This window comes from Notamacropus eugenii, chromosome 3, assembly GCF_028372415.1.
Source record: "Notamacropus eugenii isolate mMacEug1 chromosome 3, mMacEug1.pri_v2, whole genome shotgun sequence".
Taxonomy (NCBI): domain Eukaryota; kingdom Metazoa; phylum Chordata; class Mammalia; order Diprotodontia; family Macropodidae; genus Notamacropus; species Notamacropus eugenii.
In genome coordinates, this window is record NC_092874.1 from 105,940,782 (window position 1) to 105,955,764 (window position 14,983).

At 40.5% G+C, this 14,983-nt stretch overlaps 1 gene segment (V, D, J or C); it reads right to left on the reverse strand.

Annotated features, from left to right (window-relative positions):
- Positions 1 to 5,303: 5,303 nt before the first annotated feature.
- Positions 5,304 to 13,247, reverse strand: LOC140533142 (T cell receptor beta constant 2-like). The segment is given in 5 exon segments: positions 5,304 to 5,553; positions 5,946 to 6,052; positions 6,366 to 6,383; positions 7,160 to 7,546; positions 13,193 to 13,247. Coding segments are annotated over 5 exon segments (558 nt in total).
- Positions 13,248 to 14,983: the final 1,736 nt, after the last annotated feature.

Genomic DNA, 14,983 nt, shown 5'->3' on the forward strand with positions numbered 1-14,983 from the left:
CCCTAGGACCCTCCCTGGCCTTTTAATTTCCTTGTCTCCTGAGACTCTCACAGGGTCAGCAAGACACAGTGAAATCAGTACATGTGGTTGGGCCCATTTTAAGTCAAATTAACATAATGATGACATAGACTTACTCTTTGGCTGCTCAATATTATGGAGGACTGTGCTCCCTATTTCATTTTATTACATTATAAAACATTGATTCCTCATTGGAACAGATCCTTTGTAACTATAAACCCACAGGACTCTACCTCTTCTGAATCAACCCTCTGGCTCATTCAAATACAAGAGAATGCCTCTATACCTTGAGACCTTGACCTAAGCCCATGAATTGAGTTGTCCCCTGGAGGAAGGCAAAGACACTGAGTCCAGGTTACAGCTGTGATAGGAATCAAGCACAGTCTCTCAGCTATTGCTTCTAGAGATCTCCTTTCCCCCAACAAAACTGTCCTTTTAGACCCCAAAAAAGATGGAGGGAAGGGAGAGTAGTGGACATTCTTGGGGTGAGGGATTTTTGTAAAGGCATTTCATAAACTTGAATCATTGTGGCCCCCCCCAGTTCCCACAATGATACAGCTTGCTACAAGAATAGCCCCTCCTCATTCCCTTCCCTTAACCCAGAGGAAGTTTTGGGGAGTGCTTGTGGTAGAGGTTGGTGGAACAAGGCTTGGGGGAGGAGTAAAGTGGGAAGTGGTGAGGGAACAGAAGAAACAAACTCAGGGGGCCCAGGCAGGGAGCAGATGATCCCCTCCCTAAATGCCACCCATATAGGAGTATGGACTTTGACAGTACCTGTTCCTCTTCTGCTCACACTCTTATTTATAGAGAAGAGTGGGCAGGGCTAAGGTTCAAGGAAGGTGTTCCTCTTTAGCTAAGACACTTGAAATAGTTAGCTATGTCTCAATTAACAAAGAGAGATTATTCTCAAAGGGAGAAAATTCCCAGATCACAGCCCCTAATGAAGGAAATAAATAGTAAGGTGGAAGAAAAGGGTTTTTCAGAGTTGCTGATCCAATTCTCTACTTTACAGCTAATCTCAGAGGTAATAATAATGACAACAATAAATATCTGATATTTACTTAGCACTTTAAAGGGTTTTACATACATTGTCTCATTGAATCCTCACAACAGCCCCATAAAGTAGGTGCTTTCTTAAAGATAAAGAAATTACCATGCATACCCTTTGACCTAGCAATACCATCTTCTTTCTTGTTTATATTCTCTTTCACAGCATGATTATTATAAATATGTTTTGCAAGACTACCTTTGTATAACCTATATGGAATTGTTTGCCTTCTCAGTGGGGCTGGGAAGATAGAGGAGGGGAGAGCATTTGTAACTCAAAGTTTTCAATACAAATATTAAAAAGTTTTTTATATGTAACTGGGGAAAATAAAATACGAAAAACCTTAAAAAATAAAGAAACTCAGGTTCAGAGAAGTGACATCTGTGGGACTCCATAGCTAGTGTCTGCGGTTGGTCAAACCCAGGTCTTTCTGACTCTTTTAGAATACAAAGTGTTGAAGGTGTTATTTCTTTTTGTCTTTGAATCTCCAGTGTTGGGCACATGGCGAATTCATAATAAATACAGATTGATAGATTAAAATCTAGCATGCTATTCACTGCAACGCTCTCATTGGGGAAAGGGTTCTTAATTTTTTTTTTTTTTTTTTTGGTGTAATGGATCCCTTTGAGAGTCTGGTGAAGCCTGTAGGCTACTCATAATAATCTTTTTAAATGCATAAAATAAGATATATAAATACAAAATACCTATTCTACTGAAATTCAGTTTTAATTTTTTTTAAGTTCTACTTCAAGTTAAGAGCCTCATTCTAGGATCTCAGATAATTTTTAGTAACAAGCAGGGTGTTGATTCATCAAGGAATAAGAAAATTACAACACACACTAGGCTTATTGTCCTTCCACCTCCTTTTTGTGTCCCTTTTCTAACTGCTTGGGTCTCTTCCTCGCCCTCTTGGATGGAATTTGCTTCCTCCAGATCTCACAGTATCACCTCCAGAGAAAGTAAGAGGGGAGAAATGATAATTTTACTTGATTTGGCCAATCCATACTCTACCTATTCTATTATGCTCGGTTCTAGGCACCACTTTTCAGAAAGACACGAATAATTTGAATCAAGGCCACAGGAGGGCAAGTAGAATAATCAGGGTACTTGTAATTTTGTTAGACACTTTGTGAAAGGAAATGCTTATTTCTTAAGGGCAAAACCCTAGAAGTATTTCCTAATACTTCAGACTCTCCCTAAAAAGAAGAGTGGAAATTCTCAGTGGTTTCTTGTCATTGCAGTATTCAAGGCTGACTTGACAACCACACACCTGAGAGTGGCCAAATGTGATTGGGATCCAAATGGGCATTGCAAGTGAAATGATTTATTTTTTTTCTTCTTTTGCCACTTTAGGAGGAAATAGTCCACTTATCACTGAAAATAATCTCAGATATTAGAGCAGAGTCTTAATCTGAATCCATGTACTTTTTAAAAACAGATATTTCAATAATTGTATTTCAATAGAATGAATTTCTTTCTAGCCCTATGTGTTTTATACAAAAACCATTTATTTATTTAAATTTTATTTTAAATGTTTTTTAAACATTTGTTTCACTTAAGAATATTTATTTATTTATTTACACACACACACACACACACACACACACACACACACACACACACACACACATACACACACACAGATTAAAGACCCATGGTCTAGAGAAAGGATTATAATGAAAAGAATCTTGGAGTCAACTCAATCAATTAACATTTATATAGAGTTTGCTAAGTGTCCAGAACTGGGGATACAAAGACAACAAGGTCTTCCCTATGGGGTATTTCCCTGGAGCCAATTACATTGGATTCATACTCCGCCCCCCCCCAGACCAAAAAAAAAGATAGTTTGAGAGGCAGCATGGAAAAATGGAGAGAAATTAGGAGACTGTCAGAAGGACATGGTTTGAGTCCCATCTGACATGTATTAGCTGTGCAACTCTGGGCAGGTCAGAACATCTAAGGGCTATTTTGACATCCTTATGACAATAAATAGCAAAATAGTTGCTGATTTGCATTGGGGAATTCTTTTTACCAAGGAGGGCCCTCTAACAATACAATTCTGTGTACTGATTTAAAAAAAATAGGTTTACATGAATCTCAAGGTATTCCAAAAAAAAGGGAAAAGGTCAAATAAGAGTAACCTGAGTAAAGGGTCTGTGTAGCAGTGAGGAGATATAATCTTAGCTCTATACATGGCATTGGTGAATATTAATATTCTAATTGTATGAATGTGGACTGCAGAGCATCTTTTCTTTTTTAAAATCTCCCTCCTTTCTACACCATTTTCTGCCTCTAAGTCACTGCTCAGAAAACAAGGCCCTCCAAAGTTCTGGGCCTGGGCTTAATACAGTCCCTGGCACAGAGTAGATGCTTAATAAATGCATATTTCTTTTCTTCTGACCCTACCTTTGAATTGAGTCCATTGTTTCCTAAATTAGAAATGATTACTCTTTATTTTATTAAATTTTTTTTTAGATCACCTTCATTTCTTAATATGTTTCATTTATCCTTTACCCCAGTGAGCCATAACTTGTAAAGAAAAATAACAAAAGAGAATAAACAATGAAATAGAGTAAAACTAGTGAATGCATCAAGCAGGCATGACAGTTTATACAATGTTCCCCACTTTTACAAAGAATGAGTTAGGTGCATTTTTCCATTTATTCTCCCAGACCTAGTTTAGTCATTATACTTACACAGTTTTGGTTCTATGTTCTTTCCATTTACATTTCTGAATTCATTGGATGTATTGTTTTTCTTGTGTTTATTTTGTCCTGTGTCAGTTCAAATTTCTTTTCATCCTCCTGAGAATTCTTCATATTCATAGTTTCTTACACTACATTCATATTCCATTATGTTAAGGTAACCTGATTTATTTAAAGGACATCTATTTGATTTTCAGTTCTTTGCTGCTATAAAGACTGATGTTATGAATATTTTATGGGACTCACTTTTCTGTCTTTGACCTTTTTGAGGTATATGCCTAGTAGTGGTATCTCCAGATTAAAAGGTATGGTCATTTTAGTCACTTAATTTTTATTTTAAATCGTAATTATAAATTGCTCCACAGAATGGTTGGGCCAACTTCCTAGCCCCATTAAGAGTGTATTAATTAGCATGGCTGTCTTTCTATAGTCCCTCCAATATTGAGTATTTTCATTTTTTTGTCATTTTTACTAAATTGCTGGGTGTGAGTTGCAACTTAAGAATTTGATTTATTTTTTTATATATTTTTCTTATTGTTAGTGATTTGCTTCTTCCATGGTTCCTTTTTCTAGTCTACATTTTCACGGTCTACAGATTCTTAAAACTTTCTATGCAATTAACTCTGAATTCTATATATCCAGTCCCAATCTTTCCCATTAACTTCACTCCCCAGTTATTAACTCTAGATGAAAATTTAGTATGAATTGTAATCTATGAACTATGTAAAATACTTCTCTCTCTCTGAATTGTCCCTCATGGCAGGCTTTCTCCTCTTCATAGCAGGTCGAGATCACCTTATAGTGTAGCTTTCTTGTTACCAAGTTAGTCAATTTCCTCTTTTCCCTTCCCTTCCCTTCCCTTCCCTTCCCTTCCCTTCCCTTCCCTTCCCTTCCCTTCCCTTCCCTTCCCTTCCCTTCCCTTCCCTTCCCCTCCCTCTCCTCTCCTCTCCTCTCCTCTCCTCTCCTCTCCTCTCCTCTCCTCTCCTCTCCTCTCCTCTCCTCTCCTCTCCTCTCCTTTCCTCTCCTTTCCCTCTCCCCTCTCTTCTGCTCTCCTCACCTCTTCTCTCCTTTCCCTTCCTTTCCCTTAATTTCCCCTCACTATCTACTCTCTAACTAATTTTTGATATCATCTCAAGCCATTTACCACAATATAGTTCAACTCTCCTTCACATCAGAACTCTATTTTTCTCTTGTTTCTTCATACACTGTCTTACTGGTTTGGATATTGGGATTTCCTTGTGTGCAGCTTTCTTCCCAATATATCTATAGTCACTAGCATCCATTGTCCTGGATATACCTCTGGAGCACCTGTATAAGGACAGGCGAGATTATTAACTACGTTTTATGACATTCTAGGAAAAGGATGTTAATGTCTCAGTGGGTTATCTTCCCATGGTGGGGAAACTCTGCTGACATATTTTTAATGAACTACTCTAATACTTTCGTGAACTTTATATCTTGACTTGGAAGCATATTTCCAAATGTAAGTCAACGATGTAAAAAAAAAAAAGAGAAGATGGAGACACAGTTGGTAACTGCTAAGTAGGGCAAGATCTTTTTATTTTTTCAGGATTAAGCCACCATCCTTGTCCTCTGTGAGCTTCAGAGTTCTTTTTAAGGAGATCTATGAAACATGAAGATGGGAACTGAGAAAATAATAGTTCTTCTGGAACATAGGACAGGAATAGAGAAAGCAGTAGCCAAAACAGGGTGCTGGATTCTCCTGCTCTGTCCTCCCTGTTGTTACCTCCACAGGTGGCCTCAGGAATGTTTTCTCTTGGCCTGAGGAAAAGATATAATTATTACTTTACAGATTTTCCAAGTAGCATGGCAGTGGGAAATGGAGCTGAGGGAAGAGACGTGTTGCAGAAAGGGAGGCTCAGAAGTTAGAAATACCTAAGTGGTACCTCTGTAGGAGACCAGGTTCTTGTTGGAGTCCCCTGACTCTAGCCCACCCCATATTTAAGTTTCAATATGAATATTCCACTCTCATCAATCCCATTTGTAAGTTAAAAAAAATCAAGTCATTCGGGATATTCTTTGGAGTTCTTGGGATTATCCCCCTCCTCCTTTCCACCCATTCTTCTACCCTTAGTAAACCAAGAAGACTCCCAAGAGCTGCTTCTAGATAACAGACATGTCTCATTTGTCTTCCACCCTATTCATGCCCTTACCATGGTTCTCCACACCAGAGCACTGACCAGCAGGCCATACAGCACGGCTTTCCCCAGGAGAATCTCATAGAAGAAGGTGGCAGACTGGATACTTTGTTGATAGGATTCTGTGAGGGTGGAAACCCCATATCCATAAGAAAGCATCTCTAGCCTTCCCAATCCCATATTCCTACCACTTGATAGGGCAGGAAGGACTTGTTATACATATACATAGCTGTTTATACATTGCCTCCCTCATTAGATTGTAAGTTTCTTAAAGGCAGGGACTAAATTTTACATTTTTTTTGGACCCTAGGCACTTAGCACTGCATGCAGTAGGTGATTAATAAATATTTATTGACCAAGTAGCTGGATGGCTGACCTGGGCTATGGTTGCTGGACCACAAGTATAAGACAAGAAGACATGAGAGCTTCACTTACCAGAGGAAACACCACAATCTGAAAGAGAAAATTGAGGACATATATAAGAAACCTTGAATTTTCCAAGGATGTTGTTTCTTTTAGGTGGGCCACATAGGTTAATATAAACTTACAGGCCTAGAGTCCCAAATAAACATGAAACAAGTATTCATAATTCAAATAAAATATAAATTATGATATATTCTTACTTAACTCTGGTCCTGTATTTCTCCCCTTGATACCATCATTAAAAAAAAATCTCTGTGATCTTGGGCAAATGGAATGATGCAAGGTCAACTGGACTGAATTGCTGAGCTGCACAGATTGATAGGCTTGGGGGAGGGGACTGTCTATAAGGCTCTAATAGTGACTGGGCAGGAAGGGTGCACCTGGGTTGATGTTTTATTCACCCAGGAAGTGGTCTTGGTTACCTCAAGGGAAATGATTCCTCCCTTCTCTGAATACATGAAACCTAGAGAGATCCTTGAAGACAGACTGTCTGTCTTCTCTCTACTCAGTCTCTGACTCTGGATTATCTTCTTTCCTTGACTCTCTCTACCAGCTTTCAAAAAAACTTTCTCTCTCTCCCTCTCTCTCTCTTTCTCTTCTCTCTCTCTGTCACTGTCTTTGTCTCTCTTCTCTCTCTCCCTCTCTGTCTCTATACCTCTGTCTCTGTCTTTCTGCCTCTGTGTCTGCCTCTATCTATTTCTGTCTGTCTGTCTGACTCTCCCTCTCTCCCTTGGTTTCATTCTCTGGGTCTATCTTTTTCCACACTCACACCATTTCTATCCTGGTTCAGCTTATGATGTTCTCACCTGCCTTTCCCCAGATCTGGTCACTGACATTCTGGGTGATGGGTTTCTTCAGGTTACTTGTCCAGGTCTCATTCTCTCCAATCCCATGGAACAATACTTGGCACCGGAAGCTGTTCTTGGGATTGCGCCAGAAGGGAGCAGACACCCGAAGACGACTGCTCAGGGAGTATGTGGAGAAGTTGTTATGGGGCTGCTCTTTGGAGGGCTGAGGGTCTGTGCTGACCCCAATTTGGGTCTCCTGCCCATTCACCCACCACTTCAGCTCCACGAGGTCAGGGTAGAAGCCTGTGGCCAGACAGACCAATGTGGCCTTTCCCTTATTCGCCATCTCTTCCTCAGATGGCTGAAACACAGTCACCTTTGGGGGAGTCACCCTGGTCAGGTCATCTGAAAAATGGAAAGAGGTTGGGACTCAGGATCGGGGTCACAGAGTTGCCTTCTTAGTCTAACATCACTTATGCAATCCAGCATCACCTGCTGACTCTTAGATATCTCAAACTGGATGGCCCTTAGGCCTCTCAAAATAATAATAATAAAAAAACAGAATTCACTTTTCCAATCTCCCCTCTTTCCATCTTCCCTTCCTCTAATCTTACCTATTGCTATCAAAGTCACCATCATGTCACCCAGGCTTTTAACCTCAGTGTCATCCTATATTCTTCCCTCTCACTCATTACAAATATCTACCTTGTTTCAAATCTTGTTTCTACCTTTGCAATGTCTCGTGTACTCTCCCTTCTTTGCACTCACATAGCTACCACCCTGTTGCAATACCTCATTACCTCACACCAGCTTAATCTCCTTGCCTCAAGTTTCTCCTCAGTCCAATCCATCTTCCACCAAAGTCATCTTGCTAAGACAAAGGTCTGACCTTGTCACCAATACCACTCCCAACCCCTCCCCCACATTCATCATGCCCCATTGGCTCCCTATTACCTCCGGGATCAAATATAAAATGCTTTATTTGGCTTTTCAAGCCCTTCAAACTTGACACCTTTTACCTTTCCAGTCTTCTTAGACTTGACTTCCCTCCACAAATGCTATAGTCCAATGACACCAACCTACTTGTTTTGCCTCAGACACAACACTCAATCTCCCTACTGTGTTCCTTTTTATTGGTTGTCATCTTTATTTGGAATGCTCTCCCTTCTCACTTCCACCTTCTCATTTCCTTGACTTTCTTCCAGACTCAACTTACATAAGACTTTCTGCAAGAGATCTTTACTTGATACCACCTCCCGCCTCCCCCACTCTTTCCCTCTCAGATGACCCTCTATCTACTGTCTGTCTATCTATCATCTATCTGTCATCTATCATCTATCATCCATCTATCAATCTATCTATCTATCATCTATCTATCTATGTATCTCTTGTATGCACATAATTGTTTGGAAGTTGTCTCCCAGATAAGAGTGGGAGCTCCTTGAGTTAGAGACTATGTTTTTGCCTTTCTTCATATTCTTAGGATTTTATGTAACGCCCATGATACGGTAAGTGCCTAATAAACTTGACTCACCCAGTACTGTCCTGAGTGGAAAATGACAACTCTGTATGTATTTGTGTTATTCAGGCTAGTAAGAGTTTTTCTTCTTACGTTAAAAAAAGCTATTTTTATTCTCTTATCCAATACTCAATTTATAGATCTACCTTAGGATTCCCAAGTAGTTTAAAATCCTAAGTAACATTATTATTTAACTTTTTAAGTCAATAAATGTTGCTGTGCATCTATTGTGGTTGTATATTATTTGCATACATATAAATTGACAGACATGTCCAATGTCCAAACCTTACCCCCTTTCTTTGCCAAGTCTAATGTCCAGTAGATGTCATAGAAGACTTATTGGAAGGAGTTGAAATAAGAATAGTATTGAAGACTTGGACATCAAGATACACTTATTCAGAGATGGTGCTGTCTAATAAGTGCCATAGTCAGCAGACACAGATGATCTGTCCAATTAAAGGAACAATATATTATTCCCTAAGAAGGTGCCATTGTAAAGACTGTGGGGCCAGGCTTTTGTGGGTCACTACTTATATCTTGCTTCTAGGAAAGGAAATATACTGTAGAGAGGAAATAAGGTACCAGAGGCATGGTGGAATAATTAAAAAAACTGGAAAAAGTTTGAGTCTTGACACTGTCTCTATCTTTGAAATCATTATATATTCCTTATTGGTAAAATGAGTAAAGAATTTTTAAGATCTTTTCTGACTCTAGATATCAATAACTACACTTTTCCTTAGTCTAACTTCGACCCCAGAAAGATACTTTTATCCCCAACCAATGAATTTAGAGTGATTGGAGAAACACCAGTTATTGTTTCATCCTTCCTGACCCTGGGTGGGTATCAGAAGGACTTCGTGGAGGATACTGCTCAGGTTATAAGTGTGGGTACTCTCTTCTTTGGATCTCCATCAGCTCTTTGTGAAGAGTGGCCCTTGGGATCAGAGATTTAGCCTTCTCTTGGGTCATGATCCCAAGAATTAACTGTGGGCACTCTAGCCAAGGGTAATGGGTTATCTGTCAAATACATGCAAAAGGTAGTGCTATCCAGATCATACCATTATTTAAGATTCCCTACAAAGGGATTACTTATACTTATGAGCCAGTAGGTCTGAAACTACTACCCCCCTTCCAATCTTTTAGAGCATTACCTGTCCCTGGGTAATGGAGTATCCCCAGATTTAGTAAACAGTTTCACAGAATCAAATATTTATCCATTGCCTGCTATATGGAGAGCACTGGTGTTAAGACCTGAGAACAATGCACGGAATGAATTTCCAGCTGTCTAGAGGTGGTAAGCACTCAGCTGAATATACATCAAGGAACTGAGGTTATCTTGATTCTCTATGCCAGAATGTCCCCTACTACTATTCTCACCATTAGAGTGCTCCCTTAGTATGGTCTAGGACTCCAGATAATGGTTTCCTCTATCTGCTCTGTTGTATCATGGCAACTCCCTAGCTTTCATGAAGGTTATTTACTTGGTTCTTTGGGATTTGGAAGGTGTCCTATCAACAAATTTTCCTAAAAATTTCCAGTCTTGAACATCGTACAACTTTTCTGCTGAGGAAACTGAGGGAAAGAAATAAATATGAATTCGGAATAAAAGTGGGAAAAGGAGCTCAGCTATCAAGGCCTTTGGCCAGAGAACATTGTTTGAGCTCACCTCTCGATAGGAATCAGATTTCTAGGGTACAGTGTAAAGAGTGTTAGATCTGAAAACAGAGGACCTGGATTCAAATTTTGCCTTTGACACTTACTACTTTATGAGTAGGCAAGTGTCTCTGGACCCCACTTTCCTCATATATAACATGAGAACTTGTTTGATGATCTCTAAGGTCTCCAATTCTAAATCTATGATTCTATGGTCAGACCCGTCAAAGGAACATAATGCCTGTCTTCACCTTCTAACCCAGACTTAGCCCTTTATCTCCTCTCCATTCCTCTCCACCACATCCACTCCCCACCACCCTCTTCCACATTTTCTCAGAGCATGGTGCTTAAAGATTTGCTCCACTCATCTTTAGGGAATTTCTCTCTACTTACCTCTGGCAGATATTTTGTATCATCAAAGCATAGGTCCTGAGGTCTGAGAGGGAGGATAATTTCCCTCATCCTAGGGCTTTCTACTGAGGTTGTTAGTATTTCTAAACTGAACTGCTCCCCAAGCTTGATTTTCTAACATGTACCCACTGAAGCCAGGTGCAATTCTGCCCTTAGATAGTCACTTGAAGTTCACAAGTACAGGTAGCTGTAGGTTCTCCCTTTTCTCCTGTGCCACTCCCTTTCCCTGCTTTGACCTTGCTGATCTCAATAGACATTATTTCTCTCTTCTTAAAATTATCTCAAGAAGATTGAAGGAGACTCACAGAAACTGTGAGAGAGGAGATGAAGAAATAGAAGACTGACTAGGGTTGCAGATGATAAGGAGATGGCGGTAGAAAAAGAAACCAAGTCTGAGAAGACAAAGATAATTACAAAGAAGGAGGCATGGACGCACGATTAAGGGAGTGAATGAGAAAGAGAAAAAAGGAAAAGACAAACATATGGATAGAGATAAACTCAGTAAAAAACGGAAGCTAATCCGGGACCAAGGATACAAAGAAATGGAGCTACAATACAACCAAAAAATTAAAAAAAAAAAGGTGTGTTTGAGATGAAGAGCTCAGCATGAAGGAGGAAAGGCAGACAAAACAGATAAAGAAAAATGAGTCAGAGTTGCTTTTGGGAAGGAAGGAAAGAGCACTGCAGATTGAGAAGTGCAGAGTTGGTTCAGACCCAATATTCTCTCCCACCACCAATCCAAAGAACTGACCAAGGTGAAATAAAATCATATGTCCCCCTGCTTATGTGTGGGTTCACCATACCTGTCACCACCAGTCTGGTTCCGTCTCCAAAAGTGAGGGGTGAGTTATTACACAGCCCCAGAGTGCTGCTGTAAAACCAGTGCTATATCTCTTTCACTTTCTTGCCTCTCTGAAATGAGATCCCGTTTGAGCTCTGGTGGGAACAGTGATGAGTTTCTGGGCTCTGCATGGGCTCATTATGGACAAAAACATCTGGCCAGAAGAAGATCAGGGTGGAAGGAGGAAAATTTTCGAAGCACAATATGGAGAAGTCAGTAGAAGGAAGAGAGGGAGAGACATCATGGGGCCTTGTACATAGAGAATAAATATTTAATGAATGGACTGGACTTGACACACATTCAGGAGGAACAGAAAGAGATGGATAAGAAAAGGACAAACTGAGAGGCCCATGGGAAAGTGGGTCACAGGATCAGAAATGCTCAAGGAACGATGGCTCCTGGATTGGAGAAGGACAATTGCACCGAGCATCACCCAATATTATACAGAAGTAGTAACCAAAGATCTGGAGAGTGAAAGGGTTAAAGACTCCTGAGGAGTCCAAGGAAGGGAGAAGAAGAAGGTCTTAGGTACAGTACCAACCCCTGCCACTCTAGACCCCATTTCTTACCCACTACTGTTAGATAAGTCCCCTTTCCAAAGTACTGCGGCTGGTTGGTACACATCAAGACAGGACTGTGGCAAAAACCTAATGTATCTTGAGCAGGAGTCTGTCCTATTAAACTATGTTCCTTCTAGCTTCTAGATAGTAGTCATTTTCATTTTTCCCTTTTCCTTTTTCTTTAATGGTGTTCCTCAGTTTTTTATTCTTCCCCTCTCAGTCTCTTGGGATCTTACCCTGACACCCCTGCGCCCACTAGAATCTATAGCACAGGAGAAACTGCTTTGCTTACCTGCAACAAACAGCCTGGTGCCACTGCCAAAATACTGTCTTTCATTGCTCACACACCAATACAGACTGGAAGGAAACCTACACATGCCTGCTGTACCCTCCTCAACTCAAGTATCCTCCGGGGTTTCCTACTACCATCACTTAAAGGCATTTTAAATTTGGAGGCAAAAATACACTTTTCATTGTTGATGGCTTTATGACCATGAAAATATGGTTTGTACAGTCTCCTTCTCTTGTGACTTTGACCCATGGTAGTCTCTGAGATCTTGAGATTGTTGAGAAGGGAGCCCACGAAATATTTTCCCCCAAGCATTTGTAAGAACAACAAGTTTATAGAGTCATAGGCTCAGGATCTCAGAAGTCATCTATTTCAAATGCCTCTTTTGAAACTTGCCAAAGGTTATTAAATAACAGTCAGGATTTGAACCCAGTCCCTCTACCTCCAAATCTAGCTCTCTTTCACTATACCACACTGACTTCTGATTGAGTCCTCATCATTATGAGAGAAAATAGAGGAAATCCACTGTAATGACAGGAGTATTAATAACATGATCCCTTCTAGTCTAGGAATCTGTCTCAAAGCAAGTGGTACCCAGTCCAGTCATTGCAAAAATCCCTCCTTTGCTCCTGGGTATAAAACAGTCATTTGTATCTGCCTCAGAAAAAGCAAGCAAAAAAAAGAAGTCCTCCTACTCTTTAGCCTAAGTCCCCCCATCTGTCCACACCATGCCCCTCCTCCCAGTCTTATAATCTCCCCAGTGCAGGTTTACACTTACCAACAATGACAAGCTGGGACCCCATACCAAAATACTGCGTATTTCCAGTACACAGTCTCTGACCTTCACTTCAAATCTCCCCTTGCTTATATCCCATCCCAATGTCTCCAATATACACTGAACCATACCTGGGATTTAGAGGGAAGACTTAGCAATATTCACACATCTCTGGTCTCCCTCTGTTGAAGATACACACACACACACACACACACACACACACACACTTCTAAGATTAGTCAGGACTTGAGAAAGTTGGGAGAGAGGGGTCTCATGTTTTTCTCCTATAAAATTCAAGTTAGGATAGACACACAAAGTCTTCCTGCAGAAAATCTATTGGCAATGGTCATGAATGAAGAAATTTCAGGACCTTTCCCCCAAACACTTCACAGAATCATGGAATTTCATAGTTGTAAGGTACCTCAAATGCTATCCAAGTCAACTCATGCCAGAAAAAAGAATCCACATACTAAAGAAGTGGTCATCAGCTTTTGCATGAACTTCTAAGGAGTCCTGAGACAACTCGTTCCACTTTGGGGTAGTTCTCATTGCCAGGAAGTTTTCCTTTCCCCAGGTTTCCTCTGATTCCTTAGTGGGTCAATATAGACTCATTTCTTTTCCCCGTCCTAGTACAAACTGTTCAAACCTCAGTTTAAACAGAGACTTCTGAGGATGTTAAGGTTTCATGTAACTCATTCTATAGGACATTGAGCCCCTTAGATGAATTAGATCATAGGGGCCATACATTTCCTCCTTTTTCAAAATCCAGTTGGTGATCTTTTCTCCATCTCCCTCCAGCCCAACTCAAGGACCCTGAAAATCTTACCTACAACAGTGAGCTTGGTCCCTGGTCCAAAGGAAACATCATAGCTGGCACACTAGGGCACAACAACTCTAAAAAGAGAATCTGGGACCAGCCCCACCACAGAGCAGCCCAGGAGACAAGCTAAGAGGTTTTCTTACCCAAAACTATGAGTCTGGTGCCTTTCCCGAAGTGAAGTTCTGTGTTTGTCACAGTGATACCTGGTGAGGATGAAAGTTAATCCAGGATCTTGGAACTCTTTACCCTTGGACAGAAGGATGGGACCCCCTTGTCTAGAGATGGTGAGAACAGGGACCTCTTTTTGTGCTGTACTCCACAAAGGTGGCCCAACACAATTCTTCAAATTCTCCCACTTCTTGGATCTGTCAATGGCTGTTATAGAATTAAGAATTTTATTACCTATCTCATCAGAACTCATCCTTGAAATGGTCTCCAGGGAGGAAAGACACTGTTATCGCTTTCTATTGTGCCATGTGTAAATATCCTTCTCTAATGAAAGGAGAACAGGAGGCTCATGTCATGGGACATAGAGGTAGATTCTTTCAGAGAAGAGATATCATTAATGTCTTCCTCTCTGTGTTTAAGGAATAGCCCATTACATAAGGCAAATAATCCACTTAATAGACTCTCCAGATCTCAGTGAGGATTTGAGATGGACTAAAGTCACCTTTTCTTCTTCAATTGTGATCTAATAGATGAGGTCTTCTTCAAGCTCCCATTCTTTCTTCTGATGAATTCTAGGTCTCAATTCAGGCTTCATCTAAGGGACCCCACCTGTGACCTGTACAGAGGTATAGGAAATTTTTCTGTGGCATTGCTGAACTTTCTGGGTTCGACACTGCCACATGTACATGCCCAGAAAGAGGGGCCGTGCTCTACATCTTATGTCCAAGTGCTCTTCAGGTTCAAGACATGTGCCATAGATTAGAAATGGGGACAGCTGAGATGCAGACCTATTTTTTCTTCCTAGG